This window comes from Mirounga angustirostris, unplaced genomic scaffold (assembly GCF_029215605.1).
Source record: "Mirounga angustirostris isolate CCGP_5_RB_7025 unplaced genomic scaffold, mMirAng1.0.hap1 SCAF_1, whole genome shotgun sequence".
In the NCBI taxonomy this organism is placed as follows: Eukaryota; Metazoa; Chordata; class Mammalia; order Carnivora; family Phocidae; genus Mirounga; species Mirounga angustirostris.
The window spans coordinates 129,158,107-129,174,432 of record NW_026991709.1 but is presented as its reverse complement, the minus strand read 5'-3'; the positions used below and the strand labels follow the sequence as shown (position 1 = coordinate 129,174,432).

General features: G+C 39.0%; 1 protein-coding gene across 1 annotated transcript in view; it reads left to right on the top strand.

The window, feature by feature from the left end:
• The window catches only part of LOC123862939 (collagen alpha-4(VI) chain-like), a 90,313-nt gene that overhangs the window by 22,499 nt on the left and 51,488 nt on the right, over positions 1-16,326 (top strand). The window contains exons 11-17 of the mRNA XM_045902151.2: positions 53-131; positions 1,654-1,799; positions 1,954-2,046; positions 4,079-4,132; positions 11,210-11,281; positions 12,483-12,509; positions 14,368-14,412. Coding sequence (XP_045758107.2) covers positions 53-131; positions 1,654-1,799; positions 1,954-2,046; positions 4,079-4,132; positions 11,210-11,281; positions 12,483-12,509; positions 14,368-14,412 — 516 coding nt within the window. The remainder of the gene's footprint in view (positions 1-52; positions 132-1,653; positions 1,800-1,953; positions 2,047-4,078; positions 4,133-11,209; positions 11,282-12,482; positions 12,510-14,367; positions 14,413-16,326) is intronic.

Genomic DNA, 16,326 nt, shown 5'->3' with positions numbered 1-16,326 from the left:
CCTCCCCTCCATCCTTGTTCCCCTCTCCCCTCCTCTCTCTCATAAACAACAGGTCCTTTTAGTGTTTACAGACGGACTGGATGATAATTTCCAGAGACTGAAGATAACATCTGAGCTTCTCCGCAGCAAAGGCAAGTGCTCATAGTTTCCCTGGGTGGGCTGTTCCTCCCACAGGGACCGAGATCCTCTTTCACATTTCCAAATGGCACTGGATTCCATTAAGCCTTCCATAGACTAACCCAGGTGGTTGGAGTTCAGTGCCCACAAGGCTGATGCTTTGTATCAATCAGGGCTGAGAGAACCCCAGGGTCCCATATCCCTGACAGTGACCAAGGGTCACTCTGACTGAGACAGGACTGACCAGTTACCAGCCTGGCATCTGCTTTTGAGGATTGAATGTGCAACTCCGACTTCATGATGAATGGGTGCCATTTGCTCTTGCAGGCTACCAAGGGGTCCATACGTCTCTTTTTTCTAAACTCTGGAATCACCCTCAAGTTGGGCTTCGCTTTTCCCACTGCCCTTCCTTCCTCCTATGCTCACCAATCTTCCTCTTTCTTCATCCTCCAAGGGCTGCTACTAGTCTATATGGCACCTTTGTGAAAATAGAACAAGATGCCGATGCTGTGGGTGGATGCGACCCTGTGCCTGGGTACCTGGCTTGAAGAGTAGTGTGCTGGCTGGATTTCAGGGCCCCCCAGCTTCCTCGGCTGGGCAGTACCACCTGCATAGCCGTGTGCCCTTGCTCCTCTGCTCGCATTTTGGGTCATATAAAAGCTCTAAGGCAAACTCAAGATGAATAAGCAGCAACCCAAGCCCCCTGTACCCCTCTCCCTTCTCCTTAGAGTATGTTCAGTATATTCCTCTTGAGATGATGCTTTCCGTTGGTTAACAATGTGCTGGAATGTTTGCTGTGATAACTTGCTCCCAACTGGATTTACCACATAGGAAGTTTAAAATGTTGCGAATCTTCTGGAAGGGAATTTGAAGTATTTGACAAAAGACGGCGAACTTTGCCTACGTGCTAGATCAGCATTCCATTTCTAGAAATTTATTTTAAGGAATAACTAAGAACATGTAAACACATGTTCTTTTAACCACAAGATTGTTAAGTAGCTTGTTTAAAATAGCAAAAAGCTGATGTATGTATGTATGTGTGTGTGTGAATTTACTGTTCAAAATATTAACAAATACTTACTCTGAAATTCTATGAACGGTGATTTCTAGCCAATTTGAAAAGTGTCCTTGTCCATTTGTTCTCTATTATGTGGGCAAATCCGCATGATTTTTAGTGCCTTCATCAGTAGGATGGGCTCATGCTTCAAATCCCAGTGGCTTAAACTAGCAAGAATATATTTATCTTATGCCTTATGACCATTCATTTGAGTCTCATTCTCATCACTTAAGGACCTAGGCCGAAAGAGGGTCTGTTCCTGTGGCAAGGGACAGGAAATGGGGCAAATTATGCACTGCTCTGAAAATTTCTTGTAGGGAGTGACACGTGTCACTTCTGCTCTCATTTCATTGGTCAGAAATGCAGTTTGAGACAAGAAGGATATAGGAAGGGTGGGATGATGCATGAATATCTAGGGCCAGGACAAAGAGTGTTCAAAAGACATGCAAGTAAATCTCCCACTGGCTGGTATTTTGAAGGATTCTCTGGGCTCCTCTTTATTGGCCTGGAAGGTGTGCATAAATTAGAAGAGCTCCAGGAGCTAGAATTTGGCAGAGGATTCATATATAATCAACCTCTGAGCATCACACTGCAATCCCTCCCAAGCATCTTACTGAAGCAACTTGTAAGTATTTTTTTCTTTTTAACACCATCCTTCACTAGATCTATTCATTCTAATAATTTAAAAAACCCAGAGGGAATTTTGTCTCTTTAGTGTGTAATGTGACACAGTTAACACAGATGAAAAAAAATCATGTTACATGAGTTCTGCTTTTCAGGACACAATTGTGGAAAGAAGATGCTGCAATATATATATAAAGTGTTTTGGAGAAGATGGGTACCACGGTGATGGTGGAAACCCTGGGAGCAAGGTGAGAATTTGTTGGACATGGATGGTGCTGGGAGAGAGATGGCCTTTCAGCACCCACTACATACCAGGCCCCGTGTTCTGTCTTTAACACACCTTTGCTAATTCAACCCTCTAACAAACCTTTGAGGCCAATGTTACTTTACAGGTTGCAATAGAGGCTTACAGAGGGAACATTACTTCCCCAAAGTCGCACAGGTACCAAGAGGCACTTTGTGATTTAAGCCCCTGTGACTATCTGACTCCAAGGCTCACATTCTTTCTACTATATTATGCTGTCTCCTTACATTTATTTGACAAATAATTTCACAGACAAATTTCACATACTCAACCACCACACAGAGGTTTTCACTTGTCTACAAAATATTCCCTTACGCACCAGCTGCTTTTTTTTACATTGGTCACTGCCTCTTCCCCTCCGAGCTGACGTTCTATTCTATAGCATTAAACTCTGAGGAAAGATACAATTGCTGACTCACGAGTGGTCACTTTGCATCTCTCTATTAACTCCATGGTGAAGCAATAGCAAAATTACCAGGTCCCACTTTTAAGGGAGAATAAATCTCATTAAAAATGGGTCCTCAGGGCGCCTGGGTGGCTCAGATGGTTAAGCGTCTGCCTTCGGCTCGGGTCATGATCCCGGGGTCCTGGGATGGAGTCCCGCATCGGGCTCCCTGCTCCTTGGGAGCCTGCTTCTCCCTCTGCCTCTCTCTCTCTTTCTCTGTCTCTCACGAATAAATAAATAAAATCTTAAAAAAAAAAAAATGGGTCCTCAGTTCTGCGGGACATGAGGTGTCCTTCACACATGAACTACAGCTTTATGATGGCGGGATCATCCCAGATCCTCATGTAAGGTTGAATCAAACCCATTGGCTTTGCCCATCTTTTCCCATTCTCTCTTTGTAAGGTTTTCTGTGAGGTTTTTGGAATGAGCTCTTACTGACTTTGCAGATCAATCTTGATTTAGAACAGTATAAAGTATATAATGACTTCTTGAGAAAAATTGAGGTTATGCCTTAGCATTAGATTTTTTCCCCCTTGCGTTGTTCTTAAGTATCAGACTGGAGAATCAGGAAATCAAGCTTGGGAACCTCTTGATATGTTTTTTTGCAACTCAAGGACTTTGCCTCAAAGGTCAAAGATGGGACTGTTTTGAATAATTGACTTCTCTGCTCTTTATGTCTGTAAGAATTCAGTGGTTGGTTGTATTGATGTTCATGTCTTTGTTGATCCCAAAGAGTATATGGCTCCCATATCTTATTGACCATTTTTAAATTAAAGAAACGCATCTGGCTATAAATGGCAAGCCAAACTTCCCTGAGAGGAAATGGTTTGTGTGTTATCTAAGAAGTAAAAAAGAGGAAGAGAAAGAGGTTGGAAGAGACTAAACAGCTGAGTCATACAGTAATAAACAACCATTTCTCATAAGTAGCATGGATGGTAACACCTTTGCTTACTGACATTTTGAAAAACAAGGTCAAAGATCTCTTTAAGAGGAGAAGTGTTCCTTAAACATTTAATTAGAAACTAGTTTTGGTTTAGATTTTCAGAATAAAATGGCTTAAAACGATATTTTGGAAAAATAAAAACAGGCTGACATGCCAACTATTAAGACAAACAGGTATTTCAAGTTTTCACTTTAAGACAGGCCAAAAATATTTGTTTCTACATGTCCCTATACATTGTGCTCAACATTTAGTTGATTCTCAATAAAATGTCAACTCAGTGAGACAAAGGTATCTATCAGTAACAATTTAAAAAAATTTTAAAATTTATTATTATTATTATTAGAGAAAGAGCACAAGTGGGGAGGGGCAGAAGGAGAGAGAGAGAGAATCTCAAGCTTTACTGAGTGCAGAGCCCAATGTGGGGCTCAATCTCATGATGGTGAGATCATGACCCGAACTGAAATCAAGAGTTAGATGTTTAATGGACTGAGCCACCAAAGCCCCTACTAATAACAATTTTTATTTCATGTAGATTTAAGAAAAGAATTTAGAATCCAAGTTATTTCTTTTGATTTCTTTTTTCCTCAGGGAAAGCTGGGTGCTGATGGGTTACCTGGTCATCCTGGTGAAGAAGGTGGACATGTAAGTACTGAATCTTATTTTTTTTTATTTGAAGGAATATGGTAAAATGGGTCAAATATTAGAAATACCTAATTGCACTTAAGTCATGAAAATTTTTCTCATCTCTGCCATTTAAAATGGGTTTAAAATATCTATATAAAAATAACTATTTGTTATAACAAATGTTAGGTGTACAAATTTTATAAAGATATAGTCTCTAAAAGGTGTTTAATGATGAGGGGTGGTCATTTTAACCTGAATTTGAGGTAACTGAAAATGTGGTCTGTGTCTAGTGAGTATATATATAACAGTAGTTGTTAATCATGAGCTGAATTGCAGGTACTTTGTTGCTATTAATGAGGTAGCTATGTTTGTAAGTAATTTAACAAAATAAATTGAAGAGAACCAGGGCCATTCTTGTAACAAGATCCCTCAGATGCCTTCCTGAATGACCAAAAAGGTGATAGAGTTATAGTTACTCACCAAAAGTTTGCTTACAACCCTGGATATATCCCTGGCCACAGGAAAGTTAGCCATCGTGTGATTGGTTGTGGGGGAAAATGTATATTATAGAGAGAATTGCTAGGTAAGGGACTGGAATGCAATAGGGCCCATCTTTATTACAACATAAAATATCAAAAGGATTTGTAAATGTCTTGGTTTTCAGTTCATTTTAAGCTGTGGAAAACCACTTTACCACAGGTGTCTATTTTAAAGCTGATATGTATACACCACTGGTTCTCAAACATTCGGTCTCAGGATATCTTTACACTCTCTAAGATTATTGAGGACATCAGAGCTTCTGTTGATATAGTTTCTATCCATTGATATTTACCATGTTAGAAATTAAAATGGAAAGAATTTTATTTTATTTTATTTTTGAGAGAGAGAGAGCGTGCATGAGGGAGGGGAGGGGCAGAGGGAGAGAGACAATCCCAAGCTGGCTCTGTGCCCAGTGCAGAACCTAACACCATGCTCCATCTCATGACCCTGAGATCATGACCTGAGCCAAAATGGAAAGAATTTTAAAATATTTATTTATTTTACTCCCAAATAACAAAAATAAGCCCTTAATATAAATGACACATTCCTTTATGGAAAATAACTATATTTTCCAAAATGAAATAGATGAGTGAGAAGAGTGGCATTGTTTTACATGTTTTCAGTAGTTGTCTTATGAGAAGATAGCTGGATTCATATGTCCACTTCTGTGTTCAGTCTGTTGTGGTACCACTTGCTTGTGGTCTCTTAGAAACTCTCCTGTACCCTTGGGAGAGAATAAGAGTAAGAAAAGATAATAGCATCTTTGTGTAATTGGGAAAGTAGTTTTAATTTTCTGAGCACCCCCTCTCAAAGGGTCTTGGGGACCTGGGGGTCCTTGGCTCATACTTTTCAAACTGCTGAGATATCCAAGCTTTAATGTTCTCATCGCCCCCTTGGAGTTGAGCATTGTTTTACTGTTTTGAATATTTAGGCTGCTGGAACTTGGAAAATCAGCAGAAATTAGAAAAAGAAATGCAGCTGTTGGGAGCTATATAAGCCAATTCATTTCTTTGATTATATTTGTGGGAGAATCGCTCAACTTTTCTCTCTTTATTTTGCCTCAGCAATTATAGTCTTAGATTTTAGAAATACATTCAGAAGTGTGGGCTGTGGGTATTTGCTGTTTTGTTCAGGTATGGTGCAAATATTCCTTTCCATTTTTATGATGTTTTAAAATGTCCTATAAGTGTTATTTTATTTCTGTCTGCTTGTCCTATGGTTCAATAAGCGTGGCCAAATTTAAGAGAACAATTTAGAGTCTGGCCAACCTATTAGGATCATTGACACCAATTCCAGACAAATAATATAAACCAAGCCCTTGTCCATCTAGAGTAAGAGACAAATTTGTCTTCCTTCTCCGCTGTCTTAACATCCTGAAACCAAGATGGTTTATAAAGACTCTCTAGTACAAAGCTGGGAATATGATGTGAGTGATATATATACGTTTATATAATTTAAAATTTCATAGTAGCCATCTTAAAGACAATAACAAGAAATAGGTGAAGTTAATTTTAGTAATTTATTTAACCCAGTCTATCCAAAAGATAATTATTTCAACATGTAACTAATATAAAAATGGATGATATTTTTTAGAAATACCCTCTCTTTGAAATCCTGTGTGTGTTATACCTGTAGCACATCTCAGTTTGGACTAGACCCTCTGCAAGTCCTCAGGAGCCGTGTGGGGTGTATAATGGCTCTAGGGTCTGGTGTTGTTTTCTTTTTACTGCATTTCTCACAAGAGAAGGTGACTGCAAAATATGTTGTCCCCTGAATGACTTTTAATGTTGTTTCCCCCAGAGCAGGTAGATTGGTCTGCCCAATGGCTGAGACATCTCTCTGCAGATGGCAGGTTCAGAACGGGGCTATAATTTGTAGGTTCAAATTGAAAGCATATAACAACAAAGAGCTAATTCATTGTTCCAGTTATTTATTACTCCTCTTCCCCTGACCCCCCCTCCTACCCCCTGCAAAACCCCAGTGGTGTAAAATAACAATCAATTTATTATAGCCATGGACTCTGGGGTGGGGAAACTAAGAAGAGAAGAGTGGGTGGCTCTCTGCTAGGTGTCTGAAATCTCAGTTGGGCTGACCAGGCAGCTGGAGGACCCACTGCAGAGATGACTTCCTCTCTCATGCTCTGGAGTTTGGCTGGGGTGGCAGATGGATGGGCCATAGTGGTCCAAGGACAGGGATGGCAGCTGGGTCTGAGAGGGAGCACCCACCAGGGACAGACCGTCCTGAGAAGCAGCATTCCAGGAGACCAAGGCTGAAGCCCAAAGCTTCTGAGGGAGCCTCAGAAGTCACGTGGTAACTTGTCTGTCACATTCTATTGGGTACAGGCAAGTCACTAACTCCAGACCAGATTCAAGGTGGGTGGGGATGGGGATTAGACCCTTCTTCTCGATGGGGATGTGGCAAGATCATATCCAGAAGAGCACTGTAGATTTTGTTGTGGCCATCTTTGGAAAAGACAATCTGCCAGACTCATGAATTCTATATATTTTTAAAATGTACCTAGTATGAGATGGTGGTTTAAATATGCATTGGTTACCTATCAAAGCCTTATATACCAAATTAGATTATCTAGGGTCCCCAAAAACAGTAATGTAACTTCAGTAGTAACAAAACTAGCTAACATTTGTTGAGAACTTCATATGTGCTGGTTGCATGGCTAAACATTTTGTATACATTTCCTCATTTCATCTACAAAATAAGATATTACTGTTATTATTCTCATTTCTCAAAAATAACTTGAACCAGCCTAGCATTTGAACAGCTTTTGATCATGTTATTCTTTCCACAGAATCATGGCTATGATTGATAGCTTTAAACCACTAGTGGGAGACCAGTTTTTAAACAGGATAGAGCTTAGTATCTGAATGAAAAGCCCTGTAAGCCCAATTTTTTTTTCAAAACAATTTGACATAGGTACCCATTAAAGGGTGATTCCTGTTTTCTCATGAGAACATTCTAAAAAATGCTTTTGCCCAATTGGATTATATAAACTTTGAGGGATATAGGTGACAAATGTCTACTTATAATATTTAACTTATTTAGTTACACATGAACATTTTAAAGTCTTTCATTATGTAAAGTGATAGAATAAGAAATTCTGCTTTTTTCTCTTTCTCATATTTTATCAAATAATTTTATTACAAATTCTTCCCATGGAGTTTCTATATCAGTTTTCCCAGCATTCCTGGAGCCTCTGTTTTGGAAACACCTTCCCTGGTTTTCTAGAGTATATTGTGTTCCCTTCTGTCTAAATTGTTTCAGATAAACCACTTTTGTGGGGGGGGGGGTGTGTGACAGAGAGAAAGTGAGTGAGAGCAGGGGGAGGGGTAGAGGGAAAGGGAGAGGGAGAGAAACTTAAGCAGGCTCCATGCTCAGCATGGAGCCCCATGTAGGGCTCAATCTCACGACCCCGAGATCATGACCTGAGCTGAAATCAAGAGTCAGATGCTTATCCAACTGAGCCACCCAGGCATCTCTAAGATAAACTGCTTTTTAAGTCTGTTTATAAAGTCTGTCATTGAAAATTTATTTTCAGTTTCAAAAACCCATTGCCTCATTTTTCTTGTGAGAATATTTTTATGGTCTTCACAGTGTAATCATGAATTCTATTGCTTTGAAAAGTGATTTTTAAAAATCTTATTTGCATGACATCTAACATTTGAAATTGTGAGTTCTCACTGTCAAATACGACAAACACATTATCTCTGTTAGATTTCTTTACCTCCTTTTTTCCTTCTTTTTTACCTGATCTGGTAGGTGACATCCATAAGGATCCCATAAATAATCTCATATTAACATTGACTGGGTGTCAACACTGTGCTGTTCAAAGTTAAGCAATGGAGAGAGTATTCTGAAATATGAGAATCTTTGTGAGGACTTTGTGAAAACTCAAGTTTAAGAATATCTTTTTTTCCAAGGAGTAATTTTGGGAAAACTCATACCTAATTATGTATGTATAGCAACTGAAACTTTAGAAACTGGGAATAGAAGTCATAAGAGTAGGTTTTTTTCTTTTTCTTCACAATTTTCTTTTAAATTTTTAGTTGTGGCAAACTACACATAACATAAAATTTACCATCCTAACCATTTTCAAGTGTGCAGTTCAGTGGTATTAAGTACATTAATGTTGTTGCCAACCACCACCACCATCCATCTCCAGAATGCTTTTCATCTTGCAAAATTGAAACCCTGTCTTCATTATCACTAATTCCTGATGACCCCGTCTCCCCAGCCTGTCTCTTCCAACCACCATTCTACTTTCTGTCTCTATGAGTTTGACCAAAATAAGTCCTCATTAAGTAGGTTCATACAGTATTTGTATTTTTGGCTTATTTCATTTAGCATAGTATCCTTAAGATTCATCCATATTGTAGCGTATCAGAATATCTTTCCTTTTTAAGACCGAATAGTATTCTGTTGTGTGTATAAGGACCCTTTTTCTTTATCAATTTATCTGTTAATGGACACTTGGCTTCCTTCCACCTTATGACTGTCGTCAATAATGCTGCTATGAATATGTGTGTGCAGATATCTCTTTGAGACCTAGCTTCCAATTCTTTGGGGTATATACCCAGAAGTAGATTTGGTAGATTATATGGTAATTCCATTTTTAGTTTTTTTTTTTTTTTGAGAAACTACCATATGTGTTCCACAGCTGCTGAACTCTTATATTCCCATGAAACGTGCGTAACTGTTCCAATTTCTTCACATCCTCATCAACACTAGTTTCTTTTTGTTTTTGTTTTTGATAATAGCCATCCTAAGAGTGTTTTGTTTTGTTAGAAATAAACTTTAAGAATTTTCCCTTTGTGTCCCTTTGTTAGGGACATTTGTTTTGTATATAGCAACTATTTCCTAATGAAGGCAATAACCAATTATTCATGATTGGCAACACTGTGTAGTACAAAATAGTAAAGCGATATCTTAAAATTAAATTTTCCAGATGAAACTTAAACACCACACATTGAACCTAAAAATGCAGATAGATGAGGAAGAGGGGGGAAAATAGACATTTACTTGGCCTCTACTGTATGTGAGGCTTTGCGTTCGGCATTTCGTACCCATTATGACATTTCATCTTCGTGACAATCCTACTGATATGTGCTAATACTTTCATTTTATAGATGTGGAGTTCAAAACTCAGAGAGAGTGACTTAAAAGGTCAGATAGAGAAGGTTTGAGTTGTGCCCAGACCCCTGTCAGTCTGATGCCAGAACCTGCGCTTTTCTCGTTATCTCTTGCTGTTTAAGTACAAAACACCTCACTTGTCCAATCTGTATGATTTGTGAGGTACTTTCTTTCATTCTTTCTTTTTTTTTTTTAAGATTTTATTTATTTATTTGAGAGAGAGAGAACGCGTGAGCGAGCATGAGCAGGGGGGAGGGGCAGCAGAAGAGGGAAAGTCCAAGCAGACTCCCATGCTGAGCATAGAGCCTGATGCAGGGCTCGATCCCACGACACTGAGATCATGACCTGAGCTGAAACCAAGAGTCAGATGCTTCATCGACTGCACCACCCAGGCACCCGTGAAGTACTCTCAGTACAGAGTCTCATGCATTCAATACAACGATCTTATGAGTCGTTAGCATCAGTATTACCAAGATCCACGTTTTATAAATGGAGGAAAAAGCAAGGTGGAGGCAGAACTAGGACTTGAACCCAGGTCCTTTCATTTTTGATCCAAAGTGCTTCTCACTTTAGTGTGTTCTCTTTTACTATCCCAGGCAGCTTATGTCATGAAGTAATCCAACCTCATTAAATCAAAGTGAGATTACATTTGTAGACCCTCTTGATGAAAGCTCATGGGATATATAGTACTCTCTAATTTACATTTAATCAATTTGGCAAAGGCATGATATTTACCATTCCCTTCCCTATCCAATACCTAGATCAAAGGTTATATTCACTAATGTGATTTAGGAAGTCACTCTTCAAATCCTGATTGGATGTACGCTGTGTGCCAGACACTGTACTCAGGGCTGCAAACCTAGAGATAAATAAAAGAGACATTGTCCTTGTCTCCTAGAAGTTCTCCAAATAGCAGGAGACAATATAACACAGAAGCTGGGAATAACACACAATGTAACAGACAAAGCTTCTTAGAGGAGGAGGTGACATACGATCTATACCTTAGGAATGGACAGGAGTTCACCTAGAAGAGAAAGAGTTAAATAATGGTTGATTCTTTGCAGAACCACAAGGAAACCTTCATCCAATTTTAGCTGCCAGAAGGAAATGTTCTGACACACCTTCTGTTTGCTTGAATACTGAAGTTTTGCCCGTGTGGCTTGAATGACTTGATCAAAAATATAGATAATTCGGATTTGTATGATTTGGGGTTATCAGTATGGGCAGTTGACCGATGGACATTGTGATTGTCTTGTAGGTAATCTGATCAAGCCTTTGAAGATATAGAAGTAGTTGTAAGGACAGTGTCATATTTTAGTCATTCTGATGGTCATCGTTGCTGATTTAAATTGGTTGGGTGATGATGGTGATGGTTGCTTGACTGTCTCCATGTGTGTCTTTATTCCATAGGGAGAAAGAGGCCCCCAGGGCCTTCCTGGACCCCGAGGTGAGGAAGGATGCCCAGGTGTGAGAGGACCTAAGGTGAGTGTAAACCTCCAGCTGTGGAATTCTTTCGCTGTCCCTGTTTTATCCCTTGAGTTTGAGGAACATTTTACTTCTTCAACATAGTTTCTTAGCTCTTTCTCAGACTGAGGGTTTCCCAGAAGTAGAGCCTGAGAAAAGGAATCAAGTGCAAATAGTTTATTGGGAGGGGATCTCAGTAAATACTAGCAAGACAAGAGAGAAATTAAGGAAGCAAGGTGACCTAAAAGGGTATGGCGTCAATTAGATTACCACTGTGGGTAGGTGGAGCCTAATCCTGCTGAGGAACTGTGTGAGCCAGTGTTGTATGTTGATTTCCTCGTACCAATAGTAGGAGTAAATCAACTATTCCACACATGGTTGGAACATACACCTCAACGTTGTCCCATCCAAGGGGGCAGAGAGCTGGGGTATTTATACACCAAATCCTATCAGGCATTATTTGCAAGCTGCTCCCAGTGGGTATTAATTCCCCAGCACTTCTGAGCTGCATTGCACATGGACAGGCTCTGGTACCAGAAAAAGCCCTCAGGAAAATATTTTTATTTATTTAAGAGAGAGCTGGAGGGAGAGAGAGAGAGCACAAACAGGGGGAGGGGCAGAGGGAGAAGTAGACCCTGCTGAGCACTGGCAGTTGGAAGAGGGTTTGAGAATAATGAAATTTTAAAGCCTAAAGAAATAATGGGTAGGGCTTCTTTTTCAGTGGTTTCATAAATGTCTCTTAACCTTCCAGGATTAGAGACTCTCCTTAAATAAGGCCAGAAAATTTTCTCTACAATCTCCGAGTCCTATAGAGGGTTTTTCTGACCATAGCAACCATATTCTGTACATTCTAACAAGTTACTCTTTCAATTAATTTGTCCTTTGTTCCTGGGAGCCTTCTCATGCTTCTTAGACAGTATATTCTCACTTTTGTTTGAAAAAATATGATTGTGCTATTAATAAGTGGCAGGTCATTGCCATTTTCTACTCACCCCTAAAAATTCATCTATGAATTTTTCCAAGTCACAGGCAAAGGGAAGCAGTAGTAATCAGAGTGCTGTGATGTCTCCAGCGATTATAGTCACTGGAGAAGAAATCTTCATTTTGGTCTACTAATTGCATTTTCTTGGAATTCAGGAATATATGGTGTCCTAAGTGAAACAAGGTTTAAAAATCTTATTCAAGCTCAGTTTTTTTTTTTATTTCCTCCTAACTTTAGGGAGCAAGAGGATTTTCAGGAGAGAAGGTAGGTGACCTTCCTTCCTCTTGCTTAAACTGGAGAGCAATTTCTTTAGGAAACAGTACTGAGTCCACTTGCTTTTCCTTTGCTTGAGCGAGGTGGGACTTAAAACTTTTTGACAAGGGGAAATGTCAGATGATGTTAATAGCCAAATTGCCATGCTAATGAATGGTTTAAGGCAGGGACATATATGAAAATGTATAATTATCTATAATAATTGAGCCACCATATTTGTCACGTGACGCTCTGGAAACATTGGTTCTGAACTCAAGGTGTGGTCGTCAAGGTGAGTATCAAATGGGAGATGGATGCCAGGACAGGGCTGGTAGGAAAGGACCTGGCACAGTAAGGGAATGACTTTACATTCAGATTCAGAGGCAAAGTACCCATTCGCTCATTCATGCACTCAAAAAATATTTTTGTAGGTACTCACTCTGTTCCCCACATAATCCTTGGCAGTGTCTACAAAGTGATGAACAAGACAACAAGGGCTGATAGAGCTTCTTTACTCATGTCTCCTGGTACCACTGATTCACCTTATGGCCGTGGCAAATATATCACATAATTTTAGTCTGCGAGTTTGGTGTGCTTGTTTTCAGGCACTATCGCAGCTGTCTGAGACTGACAGCTGACGGACTGACAAAAAAGTGCCTGAAACTTGATTTCCTCGTACCAATAGTAGGAGTAAATCAACTATTCCACACATGGTTATATGCATTTTATTTGGCTTGTGAAACTGTGGACTTTTTTTCCCCCAAAAGATGCTTTATAATAAATATGGTTTTTTAAAAAAGATTTTTATTTTTATTTATTTGAGAGAGAGCTGGAGGGAGAGAGAGAGAGCATGAGCAGGGGAAGGGGCAGAGGGAGAAGTAGACTTCCCGCGAGCAGGGAGTCCAACTCAGGGCAGGACCCTGGGATCATGACCCTACCTGAAGGCAGATGCTTCACCGACTGAGCCACCCAGGCACCCCTATAATAAATATAACTGTCATTCTGATATAGTTGGCAAAACAAAGGGCCTATGAGTTGGAAGCAATGGAATACTTGATGAGATGCCACTCTGCAGCTGCCAGTTTTTACTCTTATCCAGTTAGCTTCAGGCTTTCTATTCTTAAGGAGTTTTCTAATGGTAAGTCTCCCCAAATACATACATATGGATACATTCCCATTTAAGTCCTCCTTAATCTGAGATCGGCTGAGTTTCCATTATGCAAATTAGTTCAGGCATATTTGCCAGTCTTTTTAAATTAAAAAAAGCCAATGACAAGAGAACCATCTTTAACATGCAGACAACCAGTGGGAAATTTTCTTTCAGTCTTGTGAAAGAGTTACTACTTGTTCCCAGTGCAAAAGTTGAAAAAAAAAAAGCCTTTCTTTTTTCTCTTTAATTTTTTTTTAATTTTTTATTTACTTGACAGAGAGAGACAGCGAGAGAGGGAACACAAGCAAGGGGAGTGGGAGAGGGAGAAGCAGGCTTCCCGCCGAGCAGGGACCCCGATGCGGGGCTCGATCCCAGGACCCCGGGATCATGACCTGAGTGAAGGCTGACGCCCAACGACTGAGCCACCCAGGCGCCCCTCTTTCTACCCACTCAAAATTTGAGTTTCTTTTTTTTTCTTATCTTTTTCGCTGGAGCCTAAAACTGTCAGGAAAAACCGTGTATAACGCTAGTGACTATTTTGGGAATGAAAATGATCATTGTTTCTTAATATATGAATGCAGTATATAAATGTCACTTTGGAAGGTCTAGATTCTTCTCCCAACTAAAAACAAATATTAGCAAGGAAATTAACATCAAAGCAATAAGCACGTACACCTGGTCCTCTTTTCTCTAACAGTTACATCTCCCTTTGTTCCACAGGGAAGCCCTGGTGATGAAGGTGTTGATGGCTTGGTTGGGGAACAGGTATAGAAAGTTTCTCATTTCTATGTTTCTCCTCTACTAGCTTGGTATTTATGCTCTCTATTTATACTTTCCATGAAATAGTCTAGAAATGTTAGCATGCATACTCAACAGTGCCTAAAGTTAATCTATTATTTGCCCTTATCCTCAAAATATAAGGACCCTAGAAACATAGCTCTAATCAACTGCCTCCCATAATAACATGTTATTGTCCAGTATCTTATTCCCATTTATTTTTGTTCAGTTCTATCAATTAGATATTGTTATTATTATTGTTTTACTTAGTCATTGCTTATCCAGCTTCACCCTCATATTTGTCACTTTTGCCGATGCCTTCAAAGGAACATGAAAGATCTTGTTTCTTTTGCCTCAGGTACAAGTTTTAGAAGTTCTTTTAATGGAGTTTATAAACTCCTTTGGTTTTTGTTTCTCTGAAAATCTCTTTATTTTACCATTTTTCTTGAAAGAAAGTTCTTGGGGAAATAATTTTCTTTCGGCACTTAGAAAATGGAATTTCATAGTCTTCTGGCTTCTATTGTCTTCTGTCTCTCATTAGTGCTATTAAGAAAGTATCCATCAAGCTCATTGTTGTTACTCTTGTCAGCAATCTTAAAAAAATATGCTGCTTTAAAAATTTCCTTTTCTTTCTAGTGTTCTGCAGTTTCAATATGATGTGTCCAGGTGTGAGTTTCTTTTTATTTATCCTGCTTGGGGCTTTTCAGGTTTTTGAATCTGAGCATTTGTGCCTTCTGTCAGTTTTGGAAACTCCTTAGCAAATTCTCATTTTGAAATGTTTATCCTTCCCATTTTCTCTATTATTTCTTTGTGGAAGTCTAATTAGAAATTTGTGAGACCTTATGCTATCATCAGTGTCTCTTAACCTCTCTTTCATAAAATTTTCTGTTTGTCTTTCTGTACTGCATTCGGAGTATTTTCTCCAGTTTCAAGTTCACTAATCTTATGTCTTTTGTGTTTAATATACCATTTAACCTGTCAAATGGATTTTTAATTTCAATTATTCTGATTTTCACTTTAAGAAGTTCTATTTGATTCTTTCTCAATTCTGCTTGGTCTCTTTTTTAACAGCTGCATATTATTTTACCCATTCTTTTTATAAAACCTATTTAAATGTATGAAATATACTCATTTTATATTCTGCATATGATCATTCCAATAGCTGTAGTCATTACAAATCTGATTTTGTTGCCTGTTTTTTCTGCTGGCTTCTCCCTCATGGTGTCTCCCTCATGTGTGTTGTGACTTTTGATTGATTGATTGATTTGATTTTCTTTTTTCTTTTTTCCTTTTCCTTTTTAAAAATTTTTCTTTCTTTTCTTTCTTTTTTCCCTTTTTTGTGACTTTTGATTTAAATTCATTTTTAAATGAACTTCATCTGTGAGAAGTCATTAAGGCCTGTGTTGAGGTTGTTTCTGCCACATACTTGGTGGCATGTCCTCCTGAGATCACTTCAAAATAAATGATGAGATTTGGTTTTTCACATTGCATTCACGGAGTGATCAGAAGTCCTGAGGACAGCCAATAGCTATTACTTCTCTGGATTTCTTCTTTCTCTTTACTATGTTTTGTTTTGTTTGTTTTTTTTTTTTTAAAGATTTTACTTATTTATTTGAGAGAGAGAGAATGAGAGAGAGCACGAGAGGGAAGAGGGTCAGAGGGAGAAGCAGACTCCCCGCTGAGCAGGGAGCCCGTTGTGGGACTCGATCCTGGGACTCGAGGATCATGACCTGAGCCACCCAGGCGCCCTCTCTTTACTCTGAACTCGAAGGATTTCTCTTGTTCTTTATCAGCTCATGAATGTATGTGGAGTATCTTAAACTTTGCTATCTGGAATTTTATACTGTTTTTCAAAGGAAGGATTGTTCAGGGCATCTACTCTGTCACATACAAGTCAGATGG